Consider the following 14,755-nt stretch of genomic DNA (forward strand, 5'->3'; position numbering starts at 1 on the left):
GCCCCAAGGACTCGAAGCTGCCTGAAGGCTCGGTTCCGAGTGTCTGTTTGTGCTGTGAAAGGGGGCCTCGAGCACAGGACGCCAGAGGAATACAAATTTGTAACTGTGGCAAAGACAAAGGAGCAGGATGCAGCTTTGTCACTCCAGCTGTCTGGGAAATAAATAAAAAACTAAAAACGGTGCTTGCCAACTAGGCTTTCTTCATGGAGCACTCCTCTGGCTTGGATCCATCTGCTCTGGCCTTCCAAAGCCAGACTTTTCCCTGGACAGGTGAGCAGACACCATCGTCATGACGTGCTGTACATCCCCCATCCTGGTTTACCTTTGTTGGGAACATCTGATCAGCGACCTGCATCCTCTCTCGTTTGAGGACATGGTGACCGATGACAGTCTAACAGCACGTCTCACTGAAAACTGGGCGAAGTAAAAGCTCGGGTAATACGCGACAGCTTCCTGCCTGGCAGCAGGTCCAAGTGAAGTGTCATCTTCATCCTCAGATCCTCAGGCCGAAGCTCTTAAGCCGTCACAGATAGGAGGCCTCCTTCACAGTTGCTCCTCCTTCGCCAAGTACAGCTGGATGACGGTTTCTGCCACGTCAGGTATGAAAGCCTCAGGAGCAGCGATGTTTTCCCGCTCTGAGAAAGTGTGCTGACGTACATCGCATCTTCAGTCGCAAGATTGCTTCTCTGCGCTGCTTGAATGGGTGCATGTTTCTGATGGAGAAAGGGGATTTACAAACTAACCGCATTCTCCCGTTCGTACCGTCGCCGTTTCCAGCGTACACAACCAGCCGTCGGGCACGATTTAAAAAGTGCCACATATTCCACTTGGCCAGACACGTGAGAGCAGGAACAGCTGGGATTTAATGAAGTCGTCTAATTAAAAGGGAATTACATCACGCCAACCTCAGCAGCGGGAGAGCTGGAAATGCTCAAATGTGAATTAGGGAAGGGGGTGGGATGGTGAGGGGGGTGTAACGGCAACGCCGTCTTCATTAACTAATGTGCAGCGGCATGCTGGGAGCTGTCACACACTGCAGGGTCAACGCTCAACCGGTGGGGGCTCAAGACTGACGGTGAGGGATCATTTATTAAAGAGGACTCACTGTGCCATGAATTAAACACCAGCACTTGAGTCTTGTGAAATGAAAGAGGATTCTGGAAACGGGTCTTAGTCATGGTGCTGAGCATCATGCCATCTAAGCAGCGGCGCTCGTCGCACTTCCACGCGATCGTCCGTGTTCTGTATTCTTTCAGATGTGCTCTGCAGGGAGCTGTAGATGTTTCTGGCGTCCAAGATGTGAAGTCTGAGGGAAACACACACACACACACACACACACACACACACACACCTTCAGGCTTTCACACACACCAGCATACACTTGCACTCCACATTGTGTCTACTGCAGCCTTGAGGGGGAGTTTTTCAGGGGGTTTTACATTTCGTTTGTCACCTCCCTCCCCGTGCTCTCATTTCCTCTTCCTCACACTATTTAGAGTATGAGCGATGCGGTACGAGCACCCCCCTCCCCCCTCGTTCTCTCTCTCTCTCTCTCTCTCTCTCTCTCTCTCGGTGTCACACATGGCCGTGCTGTGTTGAATGCTCTCTCGCTGCCTCGCTCTCCCACACCGGGCTCGACAAGCTGCGCTCCTCCTTTTCCCGCTCCACTCTTCGCTCTTCGCCGTAACCCAGAGGACCTCACAAGGCGGCTGGGGTCACGTTCCCCTCTACAGGCTTTGACTCTCTCTCCAGGTGTCTCACACGGTGTAGGAGGGGACACAAGCATGGAAGCCGTGGCTCTCTACACGTTCCGGGCCACGGAGAGCGACGAGCTCAGCTTCCAGAAGGGAGACATCCTGAAGGTAGGAGACCAGCAGCCAGCAAAGGCAGCGAGCCCATGTCATGCTCACTCGGTTTAGTGAACCACCACATAGAGCCACGTGTGCCACAGGTAAACCTCAGATGGCCTTCATTGAAACTCTAGAGTTGGTGGAGCGGTGGCTGGATGTATGGTGACTGAGCTACTGTAGGTGTTTCTTGGAATGTGCTCTACACTTGTGCTACTCGTATGACGATGAAGAAGATAGCGCTAGAGCAGAAGCAACGGCAATGAGAGCTTTCTGATGTACGTGCCCACAGTTTGTGGAGAGCAGCTGAGATCATCAACTCATAGACTCTTCTTTCTTGTGCAGATAACCAACATGGAAGACGACCCCAACTGGTACACTGCGGAGCTCATGGGCAGGAGGGGCTTCGTTCCCAAGAACTACATCAATGTAAGACCTCACATGTAAGTGTCCTGCCATCCCCGTTAACATGCACTCAACACATAGAGCTACTGCTTTTTTCCTTAAGATGTTCTGGAGCCCAGCATGATGACTGATCCACATTTACACCATTTGCTGTCTTTTGCATTCTGGGAAGCAAAGCAGAACACACTTAGTACATCCATGCCAAGCAGATGCCGCATGACCGAGGTGTGGGGAGAGGGTTTTGGGAAGTGGATGAACCTGCTCCTGGGTGTGACTCGAGGACTCCTTCCTCAGGTGGTTTGCCGGACGGATTTCCAGGCAGGTGGCCGAGGGTCGCCTGCGCCACCGGGAGTGCGGTGCCTTCCTGGTCAGGGAGAGCGAGAGTGCCCCCGGGGAATTCTCCTTGTCTGTAAGGTAAGTAGAGTACTTAGCTCATTGCCCAAGGCTCACATGGGCGCTGCGGTCAGCTTCCTAAACAGAACGTCTAGCGAGTGGTCATGAGTTTGGGTTAGCCTGCAAGCTTCTTTGTTTCACATCGCTGTTTCTCCTCTGCTATTTGTAGGGAGTGACGTAATGAGTATTTTTATTCCTCCGCTGTGCATATTTGCCAATTAAACACGACATGAGCTCTAATTGGAAAAAAGATTACATTCGAAATTCGCCAAAGGCAATTAGACTGTTTCCAATCTTCTCCTCCATGATTCCATGTTTTAATCGTCTCACGCTGAGATTTTTCCAGATGCCCAGGAGTGCTTTTCGGTTTAGGAGAGAGCGAAGGGCTCCTCTCACAAGCACAAGTCATATGTGAAGGCCGTTGGTAACAGTTCGCGGTCCTCCTGCGTGAGCGCTTGACTTCTGCTCAACGACAAGGATGGGTCGGGTGCAAATGTGCTTGGAAAAAAAGGGGCTTGAAATAATGAAAGAGATTTTTTATTCCTCTGTGCACCGGATATACGGCGTGACGCTTCAGAACGTAGGTGGTACACCGAACACACTTCCTTCGTGCAGTGGTTGTGCTCACACGGTAAAAACAGGCTCACAGAGCAGTCCGCTATGATCAGGCCAAAGGTGTGCAGTTTTACACCCTTTGTGGGTCTGCACACTTCTTCAAACACACCTCACACAGCCAGGGTCTTCAGCAGGGAAACTCACTGTGAGTCCGTTAGAGGAGGGCCGTTCTGTTTGTGGCACGTAGCCGCTGGACTGAGCAGGATCTCGAACCCTGGCAGTAAATCAAGGCTGGCAATGACTATCACAGGTGCGCTCGCTCACCAGTCACTTTCTACTCGACAAGCTTGAGAGACCAGGACACCGCTGATGCAAATCTCTGATGCATCCCCTTGTTTGTTTGATTTTTGCTTCCCTTTATAATGAAATCTTAGCAGCTGAAACTTAATTTCATCATCCTCTCTCAAAAGAGCATTTATGCTAAAATCAATGTAAATGTGTCCCAGTAACCTGGGAACGGCGATTTTATTTACCTGGGAGAAGCAATTTACAGGAAGCTAAATCAGAGAGAGGAGAGGATGTAGAAAAGGTATAAATAAAGAGAGACGTGAGACACACATCTGCTTTCCTCTGCAGATGCTCTTGGGTTATTGGTCTTAGAAATCAGTTCTGTTGCCACAGTTTTATGCCTGCATGTTTATGTGGACATAGATGTAAGATGATGGGGACCTTTGAAGCATGTAGCATGTTAGTACATTTGTAAGACCTGTTTAATTCCCACCGGAGTAGTTTTTTTACATATATATATAGAGAAATCCTATTATCTTAAAATATCTCCCGAGATTAAAATCTTTAAGGTATGTTTGGCCCTGTCAGGTCTCTTCCTCTTCTGGGAGAACTTGATCTCTCTTGAATGATCTTGTTTTCACGGAGAACTCAACCTTAAAAGGCTTATTTTTAACTAGATGTGTGTGGCAGATGTGTGTGTAATTTCCTGCCTTTAATTTTAAATAGCATTTGGGCAGGTACTCAAAAATCCCCATAAACAAATAGAAAAATTTGTCTTGTATTTAATTAAGGAACATTATGCCAGAAAATATTTAGTAAGGACTGCAAGGTTTAATTAAAATGAACAGAAATTTACCCTTCGGCAAGTGCATAATCTCAGAGAAAAGGAAGTTCAAAGTCATAAACGGAAATGATCCTCTTCCCTTGTTTTGAGCACTTAGACATTTTGAAGGATGTGGATGCTAAATCACTCAGAATATTATAACATTAACAAAATATTAAGATGCCATACATACAATAACCAGTTAAATAACACTTAAATAATCAATCCTTCTTACATATTTTAACACCTGCATGGCAGGACCGATATTGCGGTAAGATGGACAATTTAATCACAAATATTTCCATGTAATATAAATGCATTTCTGCTCAAAAGAGAAGGGCATTATGGCAGCACATTGGCACGTAATTTAGAATTACTGTTTCATAGTGGAAGAGGGGGTGCGGTGGCGCAGTGGGTTGGACCGCAGTCCTGCTGTCTGGTGGGTCTGGGGTTTGAGTCCCGCTTGGAGTACCTTGCGACGGACTGGCGTCCCGTCCTGGGTGTGTCCCCTTCCCCCTCCGGCCTTACGCCCTGTGTTGCCGGGTAGGCTCCGGTTCCCCGTGACCCCGTAAGGGACAAGCGGTTCTGAAAATGTGTGTGTGTGTGTGTGTGTGTGTGTGTGTGTGTGTGTGTGTGTGTGTGTGTGTGTGTGTTTCATAGTGACAAGCCTACATGCGTGGATATAGTCTCACTTTGGTCTCTAACTTGTTTGGTCTCCCCAAATTAGAAGGGCTGATACCATGAGTTTCTCCCAAGGAAATCCGGTTTACTCCAGAGATGTTCTCATGAGGTGAACACACTGTTTGCTATGAGTGTGTGAGAATGTCCCGCAGTGGACGGGTATCCCGTGTAGCGGGCGTGCTGCCTCGCACCATGTTATGTGTGGTAAACTCTAGGTCATCTTAATGCAGCCTGGTGAATCGGGACCTGAAAACCATCCGTACTTTAGGCCCCCTTTTCCCAGAATTGCTGCTGATCGACCGCTGCTTTCCGGCATGTTCAGCTCCCGAATTATCGGGGAGGCGTGCGGCTGCAGGACGTACAAAAGTTTATTTGTGCAGAAATCCTTCGAACCCGTAAGAGTCGCTGGAGTGCAAATGCAGGTCTGCTGCATTAGTGCAGCGACTCACTTGTCTGTGTGAACACGGCTCTTAAAGAGTCGGATGTGAAATTCAGGAAAACCATCTGTTTGTCTCCATTTGCCTAAGTACCTTCTGCGGGGCAATAACTCACCCAGCCAAGGGTAGCAGCCTTTGTGCTCAAGTCCTCCGGCAGATGGCGGTATGAGTCACACACATTTCTCATAACGTGTACCTTCGCAACAAACCGTTGGTCTTGCCATTTTTCCAGCTGAGGAAACTAAAAAAAAATTATAACAATTAAACAAAGAAATAAATAGGGGACAGGAAAGAAACAGCATAGCGAAAGAATTTCATCTGCCGCCTTTCTTCCCCCCCCGAAGTGATTCCACTTTGCGATCTGCTCGACCTCCGAGCGTTCGGAGCTGCGTGTCACGAGTCTGAACAGGCCTGTGGCCTCGGGCGTTCTGCAACACAGGGCCTCGCCCTTGACGGATGTGTTCAAACCCGGGCTGGGTGCTGAGCACCTACGGGCAGATGGAGGATGTCAGACTCTCCCAGACAGTCACCGCGCGGACGCCGGTGAATCGACACCATTTACATTCTGGGGAGCCTGTCGCCTCATCCCCAGCAGGCATCCTGCTGATCCTGAAAGGGGGAGAATTTAGGTCAGCGCCAGTGACAGCCGCAGCCCGATCCGCAGAATACCAACAGTGCTCCGGCTCCGCTCGGGTACCACAGCAAACTAGTGGATCTCCAAAGGAAAGAGCTGACGGCGAGCCCACATTACAGTACACAGTGAACACCAAAGTGGGGCGCAGACCCCCTCAGATGGTATCCCGATCTAAAAAAAGAGAACCTCGCAACACTGTGTCTCAGCAATGTAAGACATAAGAGGAAAACAGCGATATTACAAATAGATGCCCATACATGGGGCAGATGGTAGCGTAGAGGTAAGAGCTGCTGCCTTTGGACTCAAAGGTTCCAGGTTTAAATCTTACCTCGAGCAAGGTACTTACCGTAAGTGCCTCAGTAAAAATTACCCCGCTGTATAAATGGGTAAATAATTGAAAGTCGCTTTGGAGAAAAACATCAGCTAAATGAATAAAAGTAGACATGCTTAACGCAACACAAGGGTTAAAGGTTGCAGTGTTTCACATGTGTCCAGATATTAGAGTTCATCTGACATTACTTTTTTTTTTCTAGTTCAAATTAAATGAATAAATGGCGATGTGAGGTGCGAGTTACTCAATGACAATCGGTGCTTCTCATGTGACATAATAGGTGTGTAATGATCAATTTCATATGTTGCTTTAGAGGAAATCATGTGTGTAGTAGAAACAGGGTAGTAGTGCAGGTGTGCAAATAAGTGAAACCAAGTAGGGAAGTAGAATCAGGAGTGTAAATCACAGCAATTTATTCATTTTACAAGTATATTGTAAGATATAAGATTTAGATTTAATTTTAGATTTAGTTTATTTTAACATTTTATACAAGAATAATTACCATTCTTATATCGGTCACAAACTTTCAAGCAGCACTAATGTAATAATTTAACTGGCAAAATTCAGTACGAATTCCCATGAAGTCATGAGGTTGGTGTCTACTTTTCAAGGGGCGAATGTCGAAATGAGGGCCTGAACTTCAGCTGAAGAGACGAAAATCTTTATTTTCCTTAATTTCACTGAATCCAGTTCGTAATTCAGGGAAAAAAGAAGTGCTCCTAGAAGTGTGTCACCTTGTGCGCAGCTTAGTAGGACACGTGATTTCAGTTATCTTTTACGTTGCGCGCTGTAGTTTCGTTTCAAGCAAGGAACATATTAAAATCTTATGCTCTGCTAAACGTGTCCTACTTTTTCAGACACTGGTGACATGAGCAGCTGTCAAATATGACCATATTTCTCAGTGATAAATGGAACAGTACAGTAGAGCACAAAACAACGGTTTGCTGTACCTCAATCTACCATCACAACCGAGACTAAAAATAGTCATGAGACTTTTTTCTATTGCAAAGGTTCGCCTGTGATTCGGAGCTACCCTACTTTGTGTTACTTCTTTGTATTCTTCATGGTTTTCACTCCACCCGCTCTTAAAAAATGCAAATACGGTATGTGATTTGGTGACGAGCAAACTGGTGTGGGAGGGACGCGGTGAGATCACCTCATGCGGAGGGATTAAGGCTTTGTGAGTGTAAACAAATGGATCAGGATGAGCGGCCTGAGCTCTAAAGGTTCGTATGACGCCCCTCCTCGGCCTGGGAGGGAGTGCCTGGATGTGGCGCGACCATCGGTGGTCAAAGGCCTTTCCCCAACCTGGCATGCATCAGGGAGGTAACCCTTTCACGCACATACTTTCATCAGCACTTGATCATCATCCAAAACAGTCCCTCTGAACCTGCTGGGATTCAACAATGTCACAATCTAGACAACATCTAGACAAGACATTAAAATCTCACGGTACAAATTACTTAAGATAAAAGAATGCGTATCATCAGATTAACTCTGTGAAGGACCAGCAGGCATTATCCACATGCTTGCCTTCCTGGCATCAGAGAAACATAGAGGAACGATTTAGCCTGGAGCCCCCAGCCACAGTGCCAGGAAGTGCACACCTCCCGGGAAAGAAGGGCCGATCTGCTGTGGCTTCGCTGATCCGTCACACGTTTTTTAGTGGCTGGATCTCGAGGTTCTCCTGCAAATGGTGCAGCTCCACACTGCACTGTGTGAGTCCCAGCGGGAAAAAAAAAAAAAAAAATTGCTGGCAGGGTTGGCAGGTATAAGATTAGGGGACTTGCCATTAACCCGTGGAGTCGCTGGAGACATTCTATTGTGACATAAAACAAGGAACGAAAAGTGGAGGGAAATGAAGGAGAAAAAATGGGACTTTCCAGCCCTTAACGTTTCACGCCGTAGAATCACGGAGTACAATAAATTTTGGTAATAGCGTCGCAAAATTCCCCTTGGCCATTCTCAGCTAAACAGTCGAGTCTGCGACTAGGGTTACCGACGCTGCCCTTGGTCCATGTGCCTGCCGAGCTCAAGTTTAGGCCTTGGGCAAACACTTGGTGATCTTCTGCAGCAGGAGGTTTTCTTTACCATATTTCATCCTTTCACTTACGTGGAATCTGCTCGTTTGATGAGCTGTCAGGGAGATCACAAGTGAGCGTGGAAGGGGAAAGTTGAAGCAGGCCTCTTTCTCGTCCAAGGGAGTTTCTAAACTGCCAATATGCTCCAGGGCAGAACCGGCAGAACCCGGCCCTGGCAGTCCCCAGCACTGCTGGCAGCACCGTGATGCCTCCACCCATTCCTGGGATTCCTCAGAAACCAGTAACTCTGGGTGCTGCGTGCCGGGGGTTCTGTGTGTGTGTGTGTGTGTGTGTGTGTGTGTGTGTGTGTGTGTGTGTGTGTGTGTGTGTGTGCGTGTGCGTGGATTGACTTTGATCTATACTTACATTTATTCATTTAGCAGACAATTTTCTCCAAGGTGACATACAGTGATGAGTAACTTGTTTTCACTCACACCTTTGTCCAAAGCGGCTTGCAGTGCTAGATACACTACACCAAACAAGCATTTGCCCGTCGATGCTGCAAAGCAATGCAAAACACACACCGACTCACACTTTCACACACTACAGGCGAGTTAAAGTCACCAGTTCCCCTGAAACACAGGAAACCAGAGCACTCGTAGGGAACCCATATGAACGTGGGGAGAAAATGCAGACTCCATACGGTTTGAAACGGGGCTGAACGTAAGTCCAACCGCACAGCCCGGGCACTGTGAAGCACCCACACTTCCGGGTGTGCCATCAAATGGGGTCAAGGCAACCGTGAAAACACACGATCAGAGTCTGAAATCGCTTGTCGTGAGCCGGAGCCAAACCCGGCAACACAGGGCGCAAGGCCGAAGGGGGAGGGGACAAACGCAGGACTGGACGCCAGTCCGTCGCAAGGCACCTCAAGTGACACTCGAACCCCAGACCCGCCGGAGAGCAGACACAGGCTAAACCCGCTGCACCACCGCACCCTCCTGTTATTAGTTTTTAAAATTAAAAAAAAATGAAAAGCAGTGCTTTCAGAGGAGTTATAATCCCCATCAGGTCTTCCCTTTTGTGTCAAGAACACTGGCACTATGAGGAAATGCTGCCGTTCTTTCTATATCCTCATTTCACAACATACAAACATGTTTTTGGTGCCAAAAGCTCAGATGGAACCGGGCATGGAGAAGATCGAACAAATCATTAAAGGAAATGTGCCTCCATTTCAATGTCTATCATTGAAGGACAAACATTCATTACAGGGAAATAAAAGAGACAGGGAGCTTTTGTCGCTAATGTGGTTTCTCACATTTAAGGATTTGCTGTAGACACATGTCCGTCTACAAATGCAATGAATAAAGGTGGAAAAGGTCTTTTAAAAAAATAAAGAAATAACAAAAAGGCCTGTAATTAGCGCGATGATTTTGTGACGGTTCCCTTTTGTCGCTCTTCACACTGCTTTGGCGAGGTGCCGAAAATATTTTGCTTTAGGCAGTTTTTTTTTTTTTGTTTGTTTTCGTTCGAAGTGCTTTTGGTTCCCCATTTTTTCTGGCAGCAGCCGCCTTCTCGCTCTTTCCCATTTAAAGCGGAGGCTGAGCGAAGCGCGGTGGTCGTGGCGGCGGTGTGACGCTGAGTCAGCCGATGGCGCGACCGCTTCGCCCTTTAATCTGAGAGGCGCGGCGTGTTCGCCTGCGTTCGCCTGCGTTCGCAGCTCAGACGCCGATCCTTTTGTCTGGCCTGTGGGGTGTTGGGCATCCATTCAGTTTGCGCAGCGCTCTGTTTAAAAGCGGTGTCACGGACCGTCTCCGTGCGCCTGTTATCTAACGCCAAGGCAGCGCCGCTTCTGCTGGGGCCAGGTTTGGCTGGAAAGAGGAAAAGAGCACATTCATACCGCCTTTGTACCGGTAGCAGGCAACGTTCTTTTTTTTTCTTTTCGGCTCATGGGAAATTTTCAAGTTCTGCGAGGGATCGAAAGATATAGAGGTGTTGCGGCAGGCCGGAATAAAAGGACGAGGCGCCAGCCATTAGTACTCTGAGGACGAGGGCTTTGGGTCTGAGAAATCCATCCCACATCGTGACGTTCGCTTGCAGAAGTAAAAAAATGTGCTTGTAGCAAACGACGCAGTTGCCGCAGAGGTAGCGTGCAAGCGAGCCTCTGACCTCGGGTCAGCAGCCATCCTCGACTAATTGCCTTGGGGCCTTATTCACTCAGTACCGCGGTATGGTCTGATATACATTACGTAACCACGGGGCTTTGCCGTAAAGTAGGGTGTGGTTTCATGAATAAATAAATATGTCTGAACGCAGTTCCAAAGACCGTAGCGCTGACAGCGTGCCGTGGAATAAGGATCAGCCTTGGCAGGAACAGGGATGATCCCGACACGATAAGCAGTATTAGTGTCAGGACTGTCCCGTTTATCCGCCGACCGCAGTACAAAGAATCGTAAACAATGAGAGGAGAAGCGGTGGCCTTTGTACACTGGTTAGATCACGGTGTTGCTTCCATACTCATGATGTGAGTTTTTTTGTAAGTGCGGCACACCAGATTGCCCTCCCCCATGAACAGAAGAGCATTATAGTACAATGGCGGGATTACGTGCTCCCTACTCAGCACGCTGCCGCTGCATTCCCATCCGCAGGACAAAGGCAGGAATTTCACGCTCCGCCTGGGTGTGCATCCACAGAGACAAGTCCATCTTGTTTACGCGGTGGCATCGTACTGGCGCTGATTTGCAATGCTGAGTCACATCCTTCAAGCGGCGGCAGTGAATGATGCTCGTCGAAGCTCGGGCACATGGTGATACTTGACATTGTCAGCAACAGAATGTCACAGCAATTCATTTGGAAACCAGAGGCTGAACCCCGCAGAGAAAGTGTTAGGTGATACATGGCTTTGCTCAGCATCATTTTGGTTTCACGGTGGCCTGATCCTCCACCACCCCTGGCATGCTGACACTTGTGTGTGCGTTCCCCTTCCTGCAGCAGCTACGGGGACCACGTGCAGCACTTCAAGGTCCTGAAGAATCGGGCAGGTCAATACTTCGTGTGGGAAGAGGTCTTCGACTCCCTCAACGAGCTGGTGGAGTACTACAAAACGACGAGCATCGCCAAGGAGAGAACCGTCTTCCTGAGGGATAGGGAGCGCTCGCTGGGGGTAAACTCCTCACCCTGCGTCTCAGCACACAGTTCCACTTAGAGTAGCCTTGGCTGCTCTCCTTAATGGGTTCCAGTCCAATGATTACATTACTTCACTTCATTTAATTGACGCTTTTCCCCAAAGTGACTTACAGTGTTTACTTACCAGTTTATACAGCTGGGTTTTTTTTTTTACTGGAGCAATTTCAGGATGAGTACCTCGTTCAAGGGTACAGCAGCTGGAGGTGGGAATCAAACCTGCGATCTTTGGCTCCAAAAGCAGCAGCTCTAATCATTACCCTACCAGCTATCCTGGTTCCCAATAATGGCTAATAATAATGGAAGATGGTGAAAGCATCTACTTTGACAGACACTTAAGAGTAAAAATAAATTGCTCTTCACACATTATAAATTTTTATAACAGCATGTTGTTATTCATCTATACATAGATGTTTAAAGCAATGAAAAATTCTCTTTACAACAAAACTTTGAGTATTGTTGGGGTATGTATAGATGATGGTTTTTTCTCACTGTAGTGCTTTGTAATGTGATTTTCATTTGACCGCTCGGTATCTGGAACTCTCCCCAGCCAGGCTTTCACTTTATGCCAATTTGTTTTCACTCGCAAAGTTTTTAATGCCACACCTGGGTGCGGCTGACGTGCGACTGCTGGATCCGTGCCCGTCATTTTCGTTGCTGATAACATGTGGCATCTGACCAACTTCATATCTGAAATCTGATCGTATCTCAGCAATTTTCAGATTAATCTGTAAAGTAGTCTGTGAAAATTCCAGATTGGACAAAAGATCAAATGGGCAGTAGTGCTGTAGGGGTGCTGATCCAGAGGTCTCACAGCTAGACTGTTGTCCTACGGTAAACCTGGAGCATAAAACCAGCGCGAGACGACACATCGTCACGAACGTTACGGGAAACTGGCAGACAACAGATCAGGAAGAAGAGCTCATATTCCGCCCGCGCTTCTTCAAGCCCATAAAAATGTAACAACTGACTGCGCGAAGCAACGCCTTCGAAAACTATGGATTTGTAAACATTACTGAATATGTTTGAAACATCCTGAAGCAAACCCTCTTTAAAGTCATGATTCTTCTCCAAACTTGCAAGTCGAGGCATTGTGCCGTACATCATTTTACCTGCGGCATAAACTTTACTAAATACCTGAGCGGGCAGTGTGAGCGGGGAGCAGCCTCGTGTCGTGTTCAGGCAAATTTGTCAGTAATGTACAGTAAGTTCCTTTACCTTAGTTCGTAAGACCAGTTTACGCGTAGACCACATAATCGGTGAGATTTTCTATCGTTCTGCTCGAAGTGGCTTTTAAGGAACTCGCTGGAGGTCCTCAAAATCAAAGGGCGCCAACATGCGGAAACACAAGAGCACTTTGGTGCGTGTGGACAGATGGAGTGTGTGTCGTAAACCCGACCTGCTGTTCTTTGTTCTCCACCCAGAGGGCCCGGCACGCCCACGCGCTGTTCGACTTCAACCCCCAGCATGCTTCCCAGCTGCGGTTCTTGCGTGGCGATGTCATCGACCTGCTCGACTGCTCGGACCCCCATCGCTGGAAAGGCCGATGCCATAGCCGAGTCGGATACTTCCCCCCAGAATACGTCCAGCCTATTTACCACTGAAGCCCCCTCCTGCCCTCCCAGCCGCCGCCCTCGGACCTCCCATCATCAAATGAGGAGCACCAGGCGTTGCGTCAGGGGAACGAGAGGCATATAGTGGGGGATTCTTCCAGCAAACACCTATATACTGTGCATCCCGAGTCCTTGCCATATCCACCAAGTGGTCCATGTGAGAAGCACCTGAGAATGGGCAACAGCAAACTAGAGCGCACAAGGGGACCGAGAAAAAAAGAGGCTGTATGGTGAGGATTGAAAGGGTAAAACGATCAGATAGGAACGAAGAGACTCCGTGTAAAGCGGTAGTATTCTGACTGCGGCTCCGTCTGTTTCCTCGGCCGAACAGCGGTGTCACAGAGAACCGCAGTCCACAAATAAGTATTGTGCTAGAGATAGCGGTCTAACAGTTTGGTTGCTTTTATTATGCACCTGTTAATAAAAAAAATGCACCTGTATATAAAAACAAAACACTGTGAAAAGCATAACCTTCCCTAGAGTGGGGGAAAAAGATGTTTCAGCAACACTAAAAATTTGCCTGGAGACTGGAGCAGAAAAAAGGAGGATTACGTGTAATTGTTTCAGTTCCTCCGCTAAGTCACAGCCCTGCTGTCATCTACTTATGCTTTGATTTCGAGAAGCGAAGAGACGACAGAATCAATGAGGAAATGTTTTTAAAAAAATCCCTTTAAAAAAACCAAACTAATCAACAAGAGTTACTAAATCACTTTTCATTTCTGCTTAAACACTGCTCTACCTGTATTTTTAAACTAAATTCTGCAAAATGTTAACTTGTCAGTTACTAATAAAACATGGTGTTCATCACTGGTTGTGTTTTATATAAACAGAATTTGAGACAATTTCTTTGTACTTAAAATCAGGTTGCATTTGTCACTCAGAAAAGTAATACACAAATACCATTAAATCATAACAAACAACATAGAAAATACCACAGTAAATATATAGTACCTTCTGCAAAAACCACATACAGTACAACATACAGTAATTGACTGGATATAAGCAAAGATGTTACGGCAATGAGGAATTTAAATAAAGATGTTGTACTCTTAGCCTTAGCGTTAAAATTTTGCATGTGTTTACTATTTGTAAAATACAAATTGTTAAATTGTTACAAATAAAAATTTTAGATATCATAAATGAATTGAAAAAGCAGAAGTACACTGTACACAGTCTGCCAGGAATGTGGTCTGCATTGCTCAGGGACAACAAAAAGAAGGTAGACCTATTAATGTCTTCGGCTCAGATGTAACACACGGGCAAAAAAATTTTACTGCACTCCATGAAGCTGTTTTTTTTTTTTTTTTTTTTGGTACCATTTTCAGAGTAAAAAATAAAACCAACACCACATTTTACATTCAAAACATTTCAGGGAGCATCAAAAATCTGAGGATCATTTCTCATGCAAAGCACACAGAAATTATAATTTAGAAATTTATTAATTAGCATGCAAAGCACTGGGTTAAAATATTTCAAACGCTTGATTTTCGGTTTAAGTCATTCTAAAATCAGTGCATTCAATTTACAATAAAGAATATTTGTCA

General features: G+C 46.9%; 1 protein-coding gene across 2 annotated transcripts; it reads left to right on the top strand.

Moving 5' to 3' along the window:
- Positions 1 to 530: 530 nt before the first annotated feature.
- LOC108926070 (GRB2-related adapter protein-like) lies at positions 531 to 13,944 on the top strand. Of its 2 annotated transcripts, none has more exons than XM_018738538.1 (6): positions 531 to 599; positions 1,753 to 1,862; positions 2,193 to 2,290; positions 2,547 to 2,666; positions 11,407 to 11,578; positions 13,023 to 13,944. In XM_018738538.1, the coding sequence occupies exons 1-6, from the start codon at positions 578 to 580 to the stop codon at positions 13,200 to 13,202; spliced, it is 702 nt and encodes a 233-aa protein (XP_018594054.1). In that variant the 5' UTR covers positions 531 to 577; the 3' UTR covers positions 13,203 to 13,944. The 2 variants fall into 2 exon arrangements, with proteins under 2 accessions (XP_018594054.1, XP_018594062.1); XM_018738546.1 differs by lacking the exon at positions 531 to 599 and adding an exon at positions 1,046 to 1,075.
- The last annotated feature ends 811 nt before the right edge of the window (positions 13,945 to 14,755 follow it).

Source organism: Scleropages formosus, chromosome 20 (genome assembly GCF_900964775.1).
Source record: "Scleropages formosus chromosome 20, fSclFor1.1, whole genome shotgun sequence".
NCBI classification, from domain to species: Eukaryota; Metazoa; Chordata; class Actinopteri; order Osteoglossiformes; family Osteoglossidae; genus Scleropages; species Scleropages formosus.